This window comes from Pararge aegeria, chromosome 15 (assembly GCF_905163445.1).
Source record: "Pararge aegeria chromosome 15, ilParAegt1.1, whole genome shotgun sequence".
Taxonomy (NCBI): Eukaryota; Metazoa; Arthropoda; class Insecta; order Lepidoptera; family Nymphalidae; genus Pararge; species Pararge aegeria.
Window position 1 is genome coordinate 17,745,632 of NC_053194.1, and position 16,571 is coordinate 17,762,202.

The following is a 16,571-nucleotide window of genomic DNA, read 5'->3' on the forward strand; positions in this document are numbered from 1 at the left end:
TAGGTATGCTCTAAGGTATGTTTAAAAGGAAACCAAATTAAAGATCGGTATTCCGATACAAAGCGAGTCATTCAAATGGCAGTGAATCAAATTATATCGTAAACGACTTTTAGATTAATAGAATTATTAGTAAAACCTTAAAAACATATGATTTAAAATATAATAAATATATAATATTGGGGCATTTTAGCAAGAATTTGATTATAATACATTTAACAGTCCGTTAAAGGATGTTCTTTACGACAAAATGTACAAGTAAGTAAAATTTGTATACATGTGACCTAAGATATTATGCTGAGTAAATTTATTTTTACTTTGTGATAAAAAACGAATTGTTCTTAAAAGTTGTGATGAATGTAAGTAAGTATATTCAAAACCACTCGTGCGTAAAACGTTTCTTGTTCCGTTTAAAACAAATATTAAACAAACAATTCTTAATGTCCTTTACATCATTTGAGATAAGGATATACCAATATGTAAATGGATTCTAAATGCGAACCCGATGTTACATTCTTTTATTAATGAATACTGAGATATAACAAAGTATCAGCTTTTAATTGTGAAAAATATTATTATTTCAGTGTTGAATTGTAACAATAATACAACGTCCTCTCATTGGTCGATAGAGAACCCTAGAGGTGCGGTAGATTTGTACAATCCCTAGCCTACGGGGATTTCCCGAAACTGTGTTAAGACGATTCGCGGTTGTTTCCACCCCGGTTGTTCAAACCTCGAGTATCGAACCACAATATCAATTTGATAGTCGCAAATTCTGCATTATTGTTTTTTGTTTTAACAGTATTAGGCTTGGAACACTGGTTGTAGCTAAGTTTGCAAACATAAAAATAAAATCAAATATATTTGATTCTAGATAGGGTAAATATAGATTTAACTTTCCTGACTCGTAGTGTCCTGTCTGTCCGTTTCCAGTTCAAGAATAAAACGAGTGAGAATATATAGGTAGAACTCTTTTTGCGAATGCAGGACAACTGATGCTCGTTTTCTCTAACTAAAAAAAATACGACACGCCTAATCTAAAGAGATTCCGCATCAATCGGTCACCAATAATTATCTCCTAAGAGTTGGCGTAACGTTTGTTTTTCTATAGACATTTCCTCAATCGGTAGGCATTCGATCTAGGATGCCTTGGCTAAGAGAAAACGGGCATGATACTGAGTTTTACTAAAATGCCAAAAAGTCACCTTTTCATTAGCAAAGCAGTTTTATCTTCGCAACTCTTTAAGCTATATCTTTACTACCTAAATCTCGTAGATATACTAAAATAATAGATATTGGCGTGTATGATCCTAACCGCATAGTCTATATGTTCAAAAACACCCAAGTCAAATTATACAGCTAGGCAGTTAATTGTAAACAGGTACGCGCTTATACGAACACATCTTAAACAAAGGCGTAATGATGTAAAATTTGGGCATTATTACAAGATTTCTATGCATAGTAAAGAATAAGAAGTTAAAAAAATATATAGATAAGTATTATATGATGCATGTATATGTAATTAAGTTTATATGTTATATACCCTTGTAAAGCATTGTTAGCTATATTTACAGACTTGTATCGTAGCACTAGGTACAAAGCTCACTACTAAACACGAACTAGGTCATTTAGGTCCATCGCTCCATCTTAACAGTGTCCTAAATATTTGAAACTATTATTATATATTTATAGACCCAGAGCCCGCGACCGCCTGACCTATTCGAATTGTACAGACGCCTTGTTTAAGGAAAAAAAGGAGATTGCCAACCGAAATCGAATTGCAATTTTTGTAAGTTTTATTAATCTTTATGCATAACTTCTTATTGGTAGTGATTGGATTATTTCTGATTCAATACCGAGTATACTAGTTCCTTAATCCCATTAAATGGAATCCAGAGATGCAGGTTGATGCCTTCAAAACGAGCAATATCAACTAAATAACAATTAGTTTAATTGTACAGTAGTAGTACAGTATCATTTTCAAGTGAATTTCATGAAGCAGACAAGTAATATGTTCTTTATTACTGATTTATAGTGTGCTTGAAAATGCTACTGTTTACTAGAGTACAAATAGTTTTGTATTGCACTTATTTCTAGTGACTTTCACGCAGATGTTAAGTTTCATGTTTTATTTCGGAAGACCTTCACCAAATTTTAACCCAATATAGCATCTATTTCCATAATGTGATACCATCGTGATAAAAAACCTCAGAGGTTTGAGTAATGCGTATAATCAATTAAATTGAGTTGAAGAAAATCGTTGATCTAGTAGTCGCGGGCTCTTAATCTATATCAAGCGACATCCGAATACAATTTATGTCATTTTAAGTTTTATTTTAATCCAGAAAGCAAATCAAAACTGATTTCATTTGTACCATCTGTTATTATGCTAAACTAAAACGACAGAACTAAAAATAGTGCCGTCCTTTTTGTTGAATATATTGTGACAGGGACGCAACTACTTTCAGTCTGTACATTTAGAATAGAGTTAAGGCGGTGTTTCCAAAAAAGGCTCATAGGCTGCGTAGGTAACTGAAACTTAAATATTTAGATGTATTTCTAAGATTCTTTTTAATATATATAAACCACCCATAAACGAGTAAGTGAGTGACACACGTGATAAGGTGATCATATTATTAGAAAACCTTTAGTTACACACTTTTAAGCGCCTTTTTTGTGAAAACCGAAATAAGGCGGAAACACACTTTTGACACGTCGACGACTTTAAACTCTCATCAGTTTTGTACCCTCGTAATAGCAGATTCGAGTAAACAACTCGACTCACATCGGCTTTATCGTTAATCTGTCGTTACTTCTGATTTTTGTTTGACAAACGTTTTTATAGCTAATAGTTTTAGGCAAATTTCAGCTTTAATGCTATTCAGATAAGATACATTTTACTCCGATGCTCAGGTATTTCCATACTCGTCAACGACTCTTCGATTGCGACCGAGCAAATCTTGTAGCACATTTTTGTTTCGACTTTGACATGTTACCAAAATGTGGCGAAACTTTAAAGATTTAAAAAACGAGTTAAAAGACCACAAATGTAAAAAAAGGCCTCAACTCATGTTTGAAATGCACGTCGCTTATTATGTGGTTATAGAAATTACAAGGTTACCGGTCTCATTGCGTGTAGAAAGCATGATTACGCCTTAAAGTTTTTGTTGCTAATAAAAATTTGTTTTTGTGTACCTTATTTTGTCCATAAATTAAATCGCTAGGCCCTATAAAATCAATGGAGACAGAAAAAAATGATTTTTAACTACCACGATGCGGACTCTTATTTCATCGAGTGTCAATTATTTATCACGACGCGCATATTTTAGTTATCATATCGTTATCGTTATGTTGACTGTGGTTAAATGGGGCCAGCAACAGCTTGAATTAACTCTAAACATTTAATTCAATATACATACAGTTATTAGTATGTTTTAATCATCATAGTCTATGTGATTAAAGGCAAGGCAGTTTTTATTACATAAGTGACCAGAGTGGAAGTACTGTACAGTTCTTCCCTTTTTGCACAGTCAATGAACACGACACAGTTCGGTCCCCAGCCCGCACCTTTAACTTGCTGGTGTTATGTGTGGTTTTAAGATAAGATCCAGCGATTTAAATTATAGTTTGATATAAATAAAATTATGACTAAAATTTGACTTATATTAGCGTGTACACCAACAGTCCGTACGTAGCCTACGAGTATGATACAGTGTCTAGAATATGTGTGAAGCCAGTCTCGATCGGGTCGCGGTCCTGAACAGCTCAGCGCTGGGGTACTCCTTGATTGGTTGGTTCTTCCTGGAAATTAAAGGGATTTTGTGTTAATTTTTATTATTTTCATTGTTTACAGAATGGATAAATTTATTATTTGAAAGGGGATGATAAAATAAGAGGAATAAATTAAACTTATCTGTTGTTTAGTCTACTCTGTCCTGAGTCCTGACAATATCAAAATCTTCCTCCACGTATGTGGCATGGACCGCGATACTACCAGCTTGGCGCCCACCATTCCCGCTTCGCGTCCCAATGCGCGCCTCCTCGCCGACGTTTCGTGCGCCGCATCGCCTAGCACACGTACCGGCGACTAGCTGGGCGGGCGCGGCTCCGCGTCGGCCACGATGACCTGCACCACGTAGCCGGGCGTGATGCGCGCCTCCTCGCCGACGGCTCGTGCGCTGCATCGCCTAGCACACGTACCGGCGACTAGCTGGGCGGGCGCGGCTCCGCGTCTGCCACGATGACCTGCACCACGTAGCCGGGCGTGATGCGCGCCTCCTCCACCAGCAACTTGTCGCCCAGCAATTTGCCGCCGTAGAACCAGCGCTGCCGCCACGGCGAGATGCTCTCCTGCGCCTGCACCGCGCGAGATAATGTTATTCAGTAGAATGCGTTAATTTTTATTAAAAAATGGGTACTACAATGCTCTATAGTGTTCACATATCTATCACCTTTTATAACCACTTTTTTTTTGTGTAGTGTATTCATACATTAATTTAAGTGTATATTACTCGCTGTTAAATTAGGCGATTTTGTTGGTAGCTAAAAATATCACGAAAAGATTAGGTGTGGCGTGGAACTGACATGCAGCTTGGCCTTGCAGTGCGCGATGGTGTGTCGCGCGCACACGGGCAGCTCCAGGTCGGCGCCGCCGCTGGACAGGCGCAGCCGGAGCGCCAGCGCCGCGCCGCCGTCCACGGGCTCCGAGCACTCCGCGGGCGAGTCGCGCCCGCCCGCCTCCTTCACCATGTTGAGCGGCGCCGACAGGCAGTAGATCGGCACCTGCACCGCACACATGTTACGTTTCGTAGAATCTTGAAACTAGGATCTTAAAGTACATAATCGCGCGGGAACGTAACGTGTAGGTAGATATTAAATGTGTTCGCGTCGAATTAGTACCTACGAAACAACAAAGTAATTTCAAAAAATGCATAATTCGAAACGTTTCTAGGTTGTTCCTTTTGCTTATTATTTCAGAGTAAAGAAAATTCTGTGTCCATGAATCGAAAGTAGGTGTTAAGTTCATGTGCCCATAATTACATTGGCAACCAAATCCTTCACTCAGTAATTAGGCATAGCGGCAGTACTAACCCAGACGAGCTTTTCACTCAAAGCTTTACTACTACTGATAATTTCACAACTAATACGAAAATTTGGATGGATAGATTGGTATTTGTTTGTAACTTAGCACAGAGATATAGTCTGGTATAGCATATTTTGCACTGTTTGGTGAAGGCAAACTACAGTTGTCACCAAATATTTATATTATGGTTAAACCATTCTGTTAGCGGTTGGGAAAGGCCTTTAGTCCAGCAGTGGATGATGACACAAAAGTTTCCATGAAAATGAAGTTGTGGGAAACAAGTAGTATTAAATAATTAGGACTATACAAAAAATTCAAAGGTAATATGATTTCCTATAGGGCCATAATACCATATTTCACCAACTTCAGAAAAGACTTCTGCCTAGATTACTTACTCCCTGTAACCGCCTATGAAAGACCCATAAAAACATACTCTATTCAAACATTAATATAAGTTTAGTATGAGGCAATTATTCCAAGATCATTCACTTACATTTTATTTATTTCTGTATGTAAAGATTTAAATAAGTGCACAACTTAAATTGAATCATTGGAAAGAAACCAGTTGCAGTGAAAGGAGGTAAAATCTAGGTCACACAAGCTCATTAAGAACATTACATTGCAAAAATTAAAAAAACATTGTTACATAATAAATAAATTAGTTCCATAACCATTGACTGTTAACACCACGGTAGATTATAAAAGGTAAAGTTTGTTTGAAGGATATGTTTGTATTAAACTAATTATTATTATAACACTATCAGTTATGTTTCAGGAAGATTAGGCTGTAGTTAGTTATGATAATTAAATAACTACTTGCTGTAAACAGTTTGGGCCTCATTAATTAATGAGGCATAATGTTGGAATAGTCATGCATTGTTTTAAAACAATTTATAGGTCAGTGTGAGAAGACACCTCATGACTATTCTGAATTTATACAACTTTTGTAGCTAAGTCCCTTTTTAAGTGCTGATTTTAGACTATTTGTTGCTTGCTATGCACCAGCTATCTTTTTCCAGGAATAACACAATGAAAGGTTTTGTTAGAGATTTGTTTACAAGAGAATTAACAATGTCACTCATGGTCACAAAAGTTTCAGAAAAAAACTCAGGACAAGTATCTCTAGTGAGTTTCAGCTAACTCAGATAAAAAATAAAGATATACCTGGTATCTGGTCCCCCATTCATCATAGCACTCAGTAAGGTATCCATTCGGCACAGACACGCTAGCACCATCGAGGATGGCCTGCGCGAGCTGGAAGTCCGTGGCCTCCGCCGCTACCGCCGCTGCTCGCAGCGCGTCCCAGATCTCTTTCCGACCTTCGAAAGCAGGGGCAGTGTCCCAGAACTCATCTCGCTTACTCCGCAACTGCCCTTCCGTTAAAGGCACGTCGGACTTCCACCGTATGGTTTCGTGACACAGGGACTGGTTCTTCCGTAGACCGCCTGGAACAGACGCCGATAAGTGATCAGTCAACTAGTGACTCGGACTAATTTAGCATAGGGCTCTGATTTGTATGTGGACACACGGGTGTTTCTTTTGATATAGCCGCGTTCGCTGACGCGAGTCACTGCGATTATGCACTAAGGTTTATGGTGAGTATCCACGGCGACAGAAAGGCCGAAACGATCGGATGACCTACCCGAGTTAGGCCGTGACACAGTACCCGATGAATCCTCAATGGGCCCGCTTCTACTCCTAGTTATTCCGATGCAGCCACCCATTCTACATTCTACATTCACTCATTTATACGATATTTACAAAAATATAATTAACAAATAACATTTTGCCTGTCCACTCCTGTCAAAAAGATAGCTGTACAGGTTTTGTTACTGCATTGAATTTTTGGTAAACGTCATATAATAGAATTTAATGCATATCGATAAAAGTGAAATACATATAGTATTAGTTGTAGATAATATTACTATTTAATGATTTTTAAATAAAATAAAGTTTATCTGTTGGTGTAATACTCTATACTTTTTATGTAAAAACAAAACGTTTGTAGAGAAAGAATGATAGCACGTATATTTTGTATAGATTATATATTTTAGGCTTTTGGTGAAAATCCCAAACATTTTATTCTCTTCAATGCTAAATTTGTGGATTAAGTATGCATGCCCCAAGACATCCAAGTATAGCTAGTTCACTAAATAGTTATATTTATTAAATAAAACATTCAAGGTGTTTCGTGATGAATATGATGTTTTGACATGTATTTATCTGTTACCGATCAAAACTAACGTCACATTCTAAAAGTGTCAATTCCAAACTCATCACTGTCAAATGCCAATGTTAATTTTTAAAATTCTAAAAGGATTTTACTGTAAACTCGTCTTGAAAAGGATTTGGTGTTGTTTATATTGAACTGTAACTTGGCCTGTCAATTTGTGCACACGTGTTAGTGAGATTCCGGTGTAATTTCGGTGTTTTATGTGAATTTACACAGCAGCAGAGATAGTTGTTATTGGTGATATTCGTATAAATCTAACCGTATTTGGTGTTGGTTAAATATTTATTATGTGTCTGTAGTTATAGTGTTTCCAGTAAAATGGATCTAGATACACCTCCTGAGCCGCCCGACCCGGGGGCATCAGCCTCGTCTCGCAAACGACAAGGAGAGGATACCAACGTATATGCGGCCAAAAAAACTATAACTGATCCTACTCAGGTAAACCCATCCGTTCAAAGCCTTTACATACATCCTTCCTTCACCGAAGGCGCCAAGTCATACTCTGACGATGATAATGGGCCTTTTATCGTCCAAGTCTCACGGGAAGTGGAGGACCCATCCTCTGGAGCGTCATTACGGGCTATAAATTTCGGTCAATTCTTGCACAAACACAAAATTGGTTCAATTATCCACGACGGCGTCAAAAATATAGGCCGCAACAAAATTACTGTAGAGTTTACTTCTGCCCAAGCTGCCAACAACTTTCTGGTTAGTCCAGTTTTGAAGTTATGCAAATATAGAGCTATAATTCCCACATACAACATAACCAGAATGGGGCTGGTGAAAGGAGTTCCCGTGGACTGGTCGATGGACGAGCTTGTTGATTCGCTAGAGCTCCCGCCTGGCTGTGGTGAGGTTCTGAAATCAAGGCGACTGAACAGAAAATCTGTCACAGAGGGTGTCATCACTTGGGTGCCTACCCAATCTGTTGTCCTAACCTTCAGGGGGCAAATGCTTCCTGCTAAGGTATATTCATACCACACCTCACTGCCAGTTGAAACATATAAACTTCCAACAATACAGTGCCAGAACTGCTGCCGTTTTGGCCACATTAAAACAATCTGCAGATCTAAGCCCAGATGCTACAGATGTGCTCAGCCCCATACAGGTGACTCATGTTTGGTCATCAAGGAATTATCTACATGTTTACACTGCTCTGGTAGTCATTTTGCTACTGATAAAGACTGCCCAGAATTCTCCAGGCAGCAATCTATTAAAATGGTCATGTCTCAGAATAATAAATCTTACATTGAAGCATCATCTCAGTTTCCTCCTGTCCGCAGGTCCTATGCTGAGATAACAAAAGAAATGTTTACTCCTACTAATGTAACTTCCTCCAAAACCTCCTACCGGCAAACAGTTTTCCGCTCTCCTCGTCCCCGAGCTCCTCTAGCAAAGGGCTACGATAAAAAAGCTGTTCAGACTATTGTCGGTGATTACTCCTCATCCCTTCCTAATGGATGCGCTCTCAACAACAATGTTGAGAACCCTCCCTCCCAAGGTAAAATGCTTGAGTTTATCTCCGAATTTCTACTTAGTATTGTCGCTCCATGTAGTGAAATTCCCTTACCGCCCAACGTTGCCAAAAACTTAAGCCAACTTTTTAAACTACTCCAAAATGGGCCCAATAACCCTGCTACAGTGGAACTGTAAAAGTTTACGTCCCAAGAAACATGAGTTAACCTTCATAATCCCACCATTCTTCCTCCCAAAGTCCCCCGTCCTTTGAGTGTTAAATGTTTTTTAATGTTTGTTTTCAGTCCTTATTGTAGATTTTTATGTAAATATATAGTAAGTAATAAAATTAAAGTATAATGTACAAAAAATATCCGTGTAAGATATATATGCATGTGTTGTCTGTGTCCTTAGGTTAAAGAGCTAACTAGCTAATAACAACTATTTCTTGGTACAAATTCAAAATTAACTTTTCATTAGTTTCACCGATCAATCTCCTTCGTGCCTTCTTCATCTACAAGACATTGGCGAAATACCTTGTGCCCAGTTGGCGCAGACAAAAGCCATAAACAAGAATTGAATTGAAAATTCTAAAAAAATCGTAGTAATTCGTCATAAACAAAGTTTTTCAAAGAAAATAAATTAACAATTATTTCATATAAATACGGTTTAACACACAAGATGTTGAGTGATGCGTCAAGTATTGAAAACTACAGGATAACCAATGTAAGAGCATGTTTTGCTTCATTTCAAATCAAAGATAGACATTGTAGCAACTGTATCGTCAATTACGATTTTCTCTTTAATATTTTCATAAGTACAATAAATTAGTACGGTTTGGTTAGCTAGATATACTAATACCAAATTCTATGTTTGAATAATATTGTATATATTTATTATTTATTGTATATAATTTAAATCTTATATAATATAATTATAATTATAATGTAAATAATTTCAAAAAAATTCAAAAAATGGAAATGTTATATCCACTATATATTGTATGACTACCAGGTACAGATTTTCTATCTTATAGTTGAAAGCGTTCCAATCACCCATACTGCTTTAATGTAGGCATTAGCTCCAGCATATAAGCAATTATTATCAGGTCCTAGTAATACTGACTGGTGTGATTATTGTGTGCCCTAAGCACAGTGTACAAAGATGTGCTACTAAGTGATTTAAAATTGCAGTATGATTCAGGGTATAATCTTTTTGTTGTTATGGGTTTAGTATAGGCCTAAACCCGCTACCATCCAATCTAATGAAATCTAGTAGGTTTTTTATTACAAAACAATTGATATATTTTTACAATTAAATTTGCTAAATTGTAATCATACTGACTTATTATATTTTGAGGAATAGTAAATTCTGGTAAGATATCTGGTTAGAATTGCAGTGGTAATAAGTTAGATAGTAAGTATATTTATCCAATACTAGCTGACCCGGCGAACTTTGTTCCGCCTTAATGTCAATAAATAAGCAGATTTTTTTTTTATTGGAAAAAATACAAAAAAAATTAAATTTCTACATCAATCATTCATAATTATTTCTGTATTTTAGTACATAGGTTGCTCTTCATTTAAGTACCTTGTGATACACGACATTTTTTGTTTTATTATCAGGCGCAAAAACAAACAACGCAGATGGTCTTCCGACCCGTGAACATGCCACGTATAATTGACCATGGGAAAAACATGAATGTTCTAGATTTAAACCACAAACTTTTAAGGATTGGCCTTGTGATTTGTTGATGGTCATGGCAAATGCAAGACGTATCGGAAATTGAAGTCTTTTAAATTCAAACGGCATATCGTTTGGGATCATCGGTATCCTCGGAATGAGAACTTGCTCACCTTTGAATTTTCCTATCATTATCGTAGCGTAAATTACATTGTTCATCAATTTTCTAACCACCAAACGCGTACCGTTGCACAGTTTTGGTTGGTTTATGTTTCGAAGCATGATTACTACGGAGCCAACCTTTAGGCGTAAATTGTGCGGTGGTAAGCCAGGCACGTCCAAAGAGTTTAAAAATTCAATTGGATAGTTGGTGGCTTCATCTTCATTTGTGACGCAGTCAATAGATTTGAATGAATGCATTGTTCCAATGATCTTATTTTGAATTATGTTGTTTAGGTCATCTACATCTTTATTCTTAGCCGCTAAAATTGCTCGCTCACTCATCCATTCATAATTTTTGTAGTTAGAAATAATTTCTGGAAATACATTGTTGATAAGTTCGTCTTTTGATGAGATAAAATTACAGAAATTATTTGGAAATGATATTAATCCGCTCGATTCATCGACAGGTACTTGACCATTACCGATAGTCAGCAATTGCTCCGAGAAATCTTCAGCAGATGTATCATTAAGCAATGCAACTCTCATGTTTGTTGTCAGTTGCAGTTTCTTCACATGGCGCCATAGATTTGACGATTTGAGGCAAGCGTTTATTTCGTCGGCAGCCGTAGATCTTGGAATTACTGGCAGTATTTGGCGGAAATCACCAGAAAGTAAAATCATTGCTCCTCCAAAACATCTCGAGTCATTGCGTAAATCTTTTAATGTTCGGTTAAGTGCTTCTAATGCACGTTTATGCGCCATTGTGCATTCGTCCCAGATGATGATTTTCGATACCGCTAAAACTTTGGCCATTGCTGAGTGTTTTGCAATATTACACGTTGGTTCTTCAATAGTTTGAAGATTTAACGGTAATTTGAATGCTGAATGAGCCGTACGGCATCCTTCTAACAATGTGGCTGCTATTCCAGAAGAAGCAACTGCAACCGCTATGTTAGATCTCGCCCGAACAGTTGCTAAAACTAATGACATGAGGAATGTCTTGCCAGTTCCACCAGGGGCATCTAGGAAATATAAACCACCATTTTCATCATCGATTGCCTTCATTAAAGTATCATAAACTTTCTTTTGTTGGTAATTCAACAGGGGTACATTCGTTTGAACTACTAAATCTAATTCCTGGTGATCATATTCACGTTCCCGTTCCAATTCTCGATTAAATGCGTCATTCATTTCACGATATGGTGCTGGCATTCCTAACCTGATTAATAAATTACCGCACATGAGGTAACACATATCTTCGATCAAGAGTAAAGCACGATTATGTATCTCCTCATTCATCTCAATATCGTGATTTCTGGAACTGACACGAATTTGATGTAAAATATCTTCTGACATATTATCCTTGTATTTGTGCCACAGGTTACATGGGTTTGATGGAAAACATGTCGAAATTATGATAGCGAATAATGTGCGTATCTGACTTGGAGATGCACAGATAATGGCTTCAGCGATTGTCGTATCCCAATGACTATCGTTTTCTAATAACTTCAATTCTTCACATGCAGCACGATATGTTGGGAATATTACACCATTAACAGTTCGTAGTGACTCAAATGACGTTGGCCCACGCACATTTACCAGCAACAACCGCAAATAGAAACATTCATTATTCTTTGGATGAACTGTATACATACGACCAAGAGCATCAGTAGAACGCACATCTGGATACCCAGGAACCGCATCGCCTTGCTTCCGTCTTTGAAAATTCTTCGATGAAGCATTCCAAGTATAATAACGTGGCATCTCCGAGTAAAGCAAAGTTCGTGCAAACTGATCGCTTTGGCAGATTGCAAAAAAACTGGTCAATGTAGTTGCTGGAGGTGTTTCAGCACGTTGCGTAGCATTCGAAGCCGTGAAATATACTCGTTGACCATTCTCCAGATGCACCGCCAAATGCGTAACAGTAGGATGACGTTCGTGAATGGGAAATGCGAATATACGCCAAATCGCTTCATTACAGTTCACATAACGACCAACTTGATAGCGTGAAATTTCATCGTTGGTATTCGAGGATTGCAATCCAAAAACCGCCATATCACTGCCTTTCGTGACATATTTGCAAATATATTTTATGGACTTAACTGAATTGCAGTATTCAACGTTGCAATGTGTCTTGAACGATTTAGAAATAAGTGGCGAATATGGAACAATCCAACTGTTGTCGACAACGAAATCCATTCTTTTCACTTTCGTTGTGACAGTTCGACCGTTGTCATCTGGTGATCGACGCCGATACAGCGGATAACCATCATTGCCAGTGACAGTCTCCGCCGTTAATTTCCGTGGATATCGTTTAGAGCACTTTCCATCGACCATGCAAGGTGATTGGGGATTGATGGCACCACACGGTCCATGAATCATATTAGTAGTAACAACATCATGTAGGTCTGGATCGACTTCATAATCAGGAATCTCAGCACATATGATATCATCTATTTGGTCAGGCTGAATTCTTTCCACTAACCAAATAAGAATGTGTGCGTGCGGCAGGCCTCGCTTTTGCCATTCGATTGAATACATCCAGCATCGAGTATCTCCAAAGACGCGTTGTTTAACAATAAAGTTCATCAGGGACCGAATTTTTTGCCTGAATATACGTGCTGTGATGTCGTGTCTATCACTTGATGTTTGTCCGGGAAGCAGCAATTGAGTAATTTCTATCCATTTTGGATTACAGGTAAAAGTAATAAAGAGATCGGGCCGACCGTAATGACGAACATATGTCATTGCATCTTGTGCATATTCATGCATATGACGTGGACTACCAATGTATGTCGCCGGCAGAATAGTTAATCGACCAATATTAGCTGCATTTCCTTCAGTATTAACTGCATCACGTAAATGGATGTACTCCTCAGAACGCAGTTTGGCTTGGTTCAACCTAATGAATGTTAAACGTTCCGTTTCTATTTTTACATACATGTCAACGCAATACTGCTGAAACAATCGACGAAACCGCAGCAAATAGTTGTCAGCATTTTGACGAATCATCAAACGATATGCGTAATAATTCATTGAGCTAACTTTCTTTGTAGTTTCTTCACCTGAAATTAAAAATTTGATAATTAACCATTTCAAAGGCAAATTTTAAAGGCAAACAATACAGACATTAACCATTTTTTTAATAAGCATTATTTTAAATCAGTGTCTTTCACAAATAAATGAAATAAATTATGATACTGATACTCACCATTCAATGGATTTTTCATTTTAATATTAAAATAATATCCATCTTCTCCTTGCCAAAACATCAGCGGGTATTGCAATGTGTCATATGATCGATGAGTTTCAGATATTTGTTGCAGTTGCCCAGTATCGCGACGTGTAAGCACAATATCGCGTTTTTCCAATTGTTCACCAACAATCAGGATGGCAACTTCGTCTACTGTTGGAGCATTAAATGTCCTTTCGTGTGTTCCAGATGGTCGTTTATCTGCTTTGATAACAACTTTATAGTCATCACTTGGCATGCGCTCTAAAGCACTCTTAAACAACCTGACCAACGCATGATGTTCATGAAGCAGACACTGCAAGTCTTGAAGAATTGCTCGCTTCATTCCTGCATTGATCTCTAGGCGTCGATCAAGTTGTTCTTCCATGTTGCCCATGAAATATATTTGTAAAAATTTATTCTGTGTATCTTCGAAAGGTAGTAATGATCCAATTCGATGATGAATCTGTCCTTGTATCTACAAAATAAAAACCAGACAGTATTAACTGGGTTATAAACACTTTTTTCGGTGGGAGAGTAGAGTTCAGAATTAGCAAATATACTACATAGGTACCAATAGATAAAGTAAGTTATTCTTTAACTACATTCTATATAAGTACAAAAATAAATACCTTAAATGTCGGATTAAATCCCCGTTCTTCGATAATATCTGCCCCAAATGACGTCATCTGGAAACAACCATTGTATTTTTGAGTATTTGCAAGAAAGTGGCGTGATTCTTGTGTTTCGCCACAAAGCAATGAATACAATGGCTCAGGTGGCGGAGTCAACAATGGCAATTTCACTTTACCATTAAGGCAGCATAATCCAGGCGTTTCTCCGGAAAACTTTAATGCACCACAATACTCGCAAACTACGTCCATTTGCCCAATGCAAACGCTAGGATGCAAGCTGTAATCATTGCTGCAATCGTATTGAAACGCTGCTCGATTCAAATCAGCACTTGATAAATATCTTGTTCTGCGTCGCAAATTATCTATTTGTTGACCTCTGTTGTTCGCTCGACGATTCTGCATTGCCAACCGAGCTGTTTCACGGGCTGCTTCACTTTGCTCTCGTGATTGAGAAGCACGAAGTCGAGCCATACTATCGCGGCGCTGTTCACGTGCAATTTCTTGTTCTTCTTCAGTCCTTTCATTTGCAGTATTTCGTATTCTTCTTGCATCACGGCTTTGTCGGGAAAGATTCGATCGTCTTGGTCGCGGCATTATTAATTAAACTTCACTTCACCTAAAAACTTAAATTTTTAACCATACCGAGTTTTATAGTTCACTTCACTGTTTATACGAATGGGCAATTGGGCAATAATGTTAATTATTTATTTAATAGAAATAGTTATATTATTGATTTCTTACAAATATCAAATAGTCATCCATACGTCATTACATAGCTGTCATTATACGTCAATTTTGTTATTCCAAGTCTGATTCTTTTTTGTTATACCACGTTTTATAGTGACTGACGTTACATGTCAAGTCACACGGGAATGATGTCGAACGGGATAAAAAGTATCCTATGTCCTTCTCCTGGCTCTAAACTACCTCCCTGCCAATTTTCAGCTAAATCGGTTCAGCCGTTCTTGAGTTATAAGTGAAGTAACTAACACGACTTTCTTTTATATATATAGATTAAAAAATATTAAGTGTAGTGTTTTTAACTTGTAGGTGGAACCATCAGCATACTATCTATCAGAGTTCATTACACAAGAAGAAGAAAAGTACCTCTTATCCAACATCTATGCAGCACCAAAGCCAAAATGGACACAGCTCTCCAACAGGAGATTACAGAATTGGGGAGGACTCCCACACAACAGGGGCATGATCGCAGAGGAGATACCAAAATGGCTCCAAAAATACCTAAACAATATAAACTCCTTAAATGTTATGGATGGGAAGATGCCAAACCATGTTTTGGTGAATGAATATTTACCTGGACAAGGTATCCTTCCTCATTTAGATGGATCATTGTTCTATCCCACAATAACTACCATATCGGTTGCTTCTCATACTATTTTGAAGTTTCTAGAACCTAATTCTGCAGAGAACCCAACTTTAAAACCAGTTTTTTCATTGTTATTAGAACCTAGAAGTTTACTAATTCTGAAAGATAAACTGTTCCACTACTATCTACATTGTATTGAAGAGGTGAATGAAGATTGCTTAGATGATTCTATTGTAAATTTGAATATGTGTTCTGATAAGTATGTTAAAGGAGTCACACTGCCTCGTGAGACAAGAATTTCTTTGACAATAAGACATGTGCCAAAGACAACCAGTTTTAAAATTAATATTGGAAATAAAAGATGATGCAAACTTTTAAGTTTTGACAACAGATATCATGCTTACTTGACCATAATGTGGTTTTATTATTTGTACAAATCTATATGTGCATATGGATAGGATATCTGTTTTGCAGTTTCATGCTTAAAATAAGCCAATGATATGGTACTGCTTGCAAAATGTAGTCTTCTTACATAAATATAATGTCTGAAAATTCTCATCAATATCAGTTCAGCTGATCTAAAGATTAAGCTGGCTTATGAGTTATTCTATATTTATTTATTTGTATAAATTTGATTGTATTATTAATTATTATGTAAATTAGTTATAGTATTAAAACAACTATACAACTTCATGAACAATATTTAAAAATAAAAAAATTTCATGGAATTGTACATTTCTTTTATATCATGATGAGTTAACTTT

At 37.2% G+C, this 16,571-nt stretch overlaps 2 protein-coding genes across 3 annotated transcripts; one reads left to right on the plus strand and one right to left on the minus strand.

Moving 5' to 3' along the window:
- Positions 1–733: 733 nt before the first annotated feature.
- LOC120629784 (ubiquitin domain-containing protein 1) lies at positions 734–6,880 on the minus strand. Of its 2 annotated transcripts, XM_039898825.1 has the most exons (6): positions 6,723–6,880; positions 6,245–6,525; positions 4,582–4,779; positions 4,273–4,353; positions 4,079–4,153; positions 734–3,798 (listed from the first exon to the last, which is right to left on the minus strand). In XM_039898825.1, the coding sequence occupies exons 1-5, from the start codon at positions 6,802–6,804 to the stop codon at positions 4,085–4,087; spliced, it is 711 nt and encodes a 236-aa protein (XP_039754759.1). In that variant the 5' UTR covers positions 6,805–6,880; the 3' UTR covers positions 734–3,798; positions 4,079–4,084. The 2 variants fall into 2 exon arrangements, with proteins under 2 accessions (XP_039754759.1, XP_039754760.1); XM_039898826.1 differs by lacking the exon at positions 4,079–4,153 and having other exon boundaries at positions 4,198–4,353.
- Positions 6,881–9,355: 2,475 nt separating this feature from the next.
- Positions 9,356–16,413, plus strand: LOC120629907 (alpha-ketoglutarate-dependent dioxygenase alkB homolog 6). Its single transcript, XM_039898985.1, has 2 exons — positions 9,356–9,494; positions 15,531–16,413. Exons 1-2 carry the CDS (start codon positions 9,450–9,452, stop codon positions 16,170–16,172), a joined length of 687 nt encoding a protein of 228 aa, XP_039754919.1. The 5' UTR covers positions 9,356–9,449; the 3' UTR covers positions 16,173–16,413.
- The last annotated feature ends 158 nt before the right edge of the window (positions 16,414–16,571 follow it).

Bases quoted from the DNA above. Each gene is read 5' to 3' on its own strand.
- LOC120629784 (XM_039898825.1), bottom strand. From the start codon at position 6,804: ATGGGTGGCTGCATCGGAATAACTAGGAGTAGAAGCGGGCCCATTGAG. The intron at 6,526-6,722 runs GTAGGTCATCCG...CGTCTGTTCCAG, and splicing joins TGTGTCACGGCCTAACTCGG to GCGGTCTACGGAAGAACCAG. The intron at 4,780-6,244 runs GTATATCTTTAT...TGTGCGGTGCAG, and splicing joins AATGGGGGACCAGATACCAG to GTGCCGATCTACTGCCTGTC.
- LOC120629907 (XM_039898985.1), top strand. From the start codon at position 9,450: ATGTTGAGTGATGCGTCAAGTATTGAAAACTACAGGATAACCAAT. The intron at 9,495-15,530 runs GTAAGAGCATGT...TTTAACTTGTAG, and splicing joins AAAACTACAGGATAACCAAT to GTGGAACCATCAGCATACTA.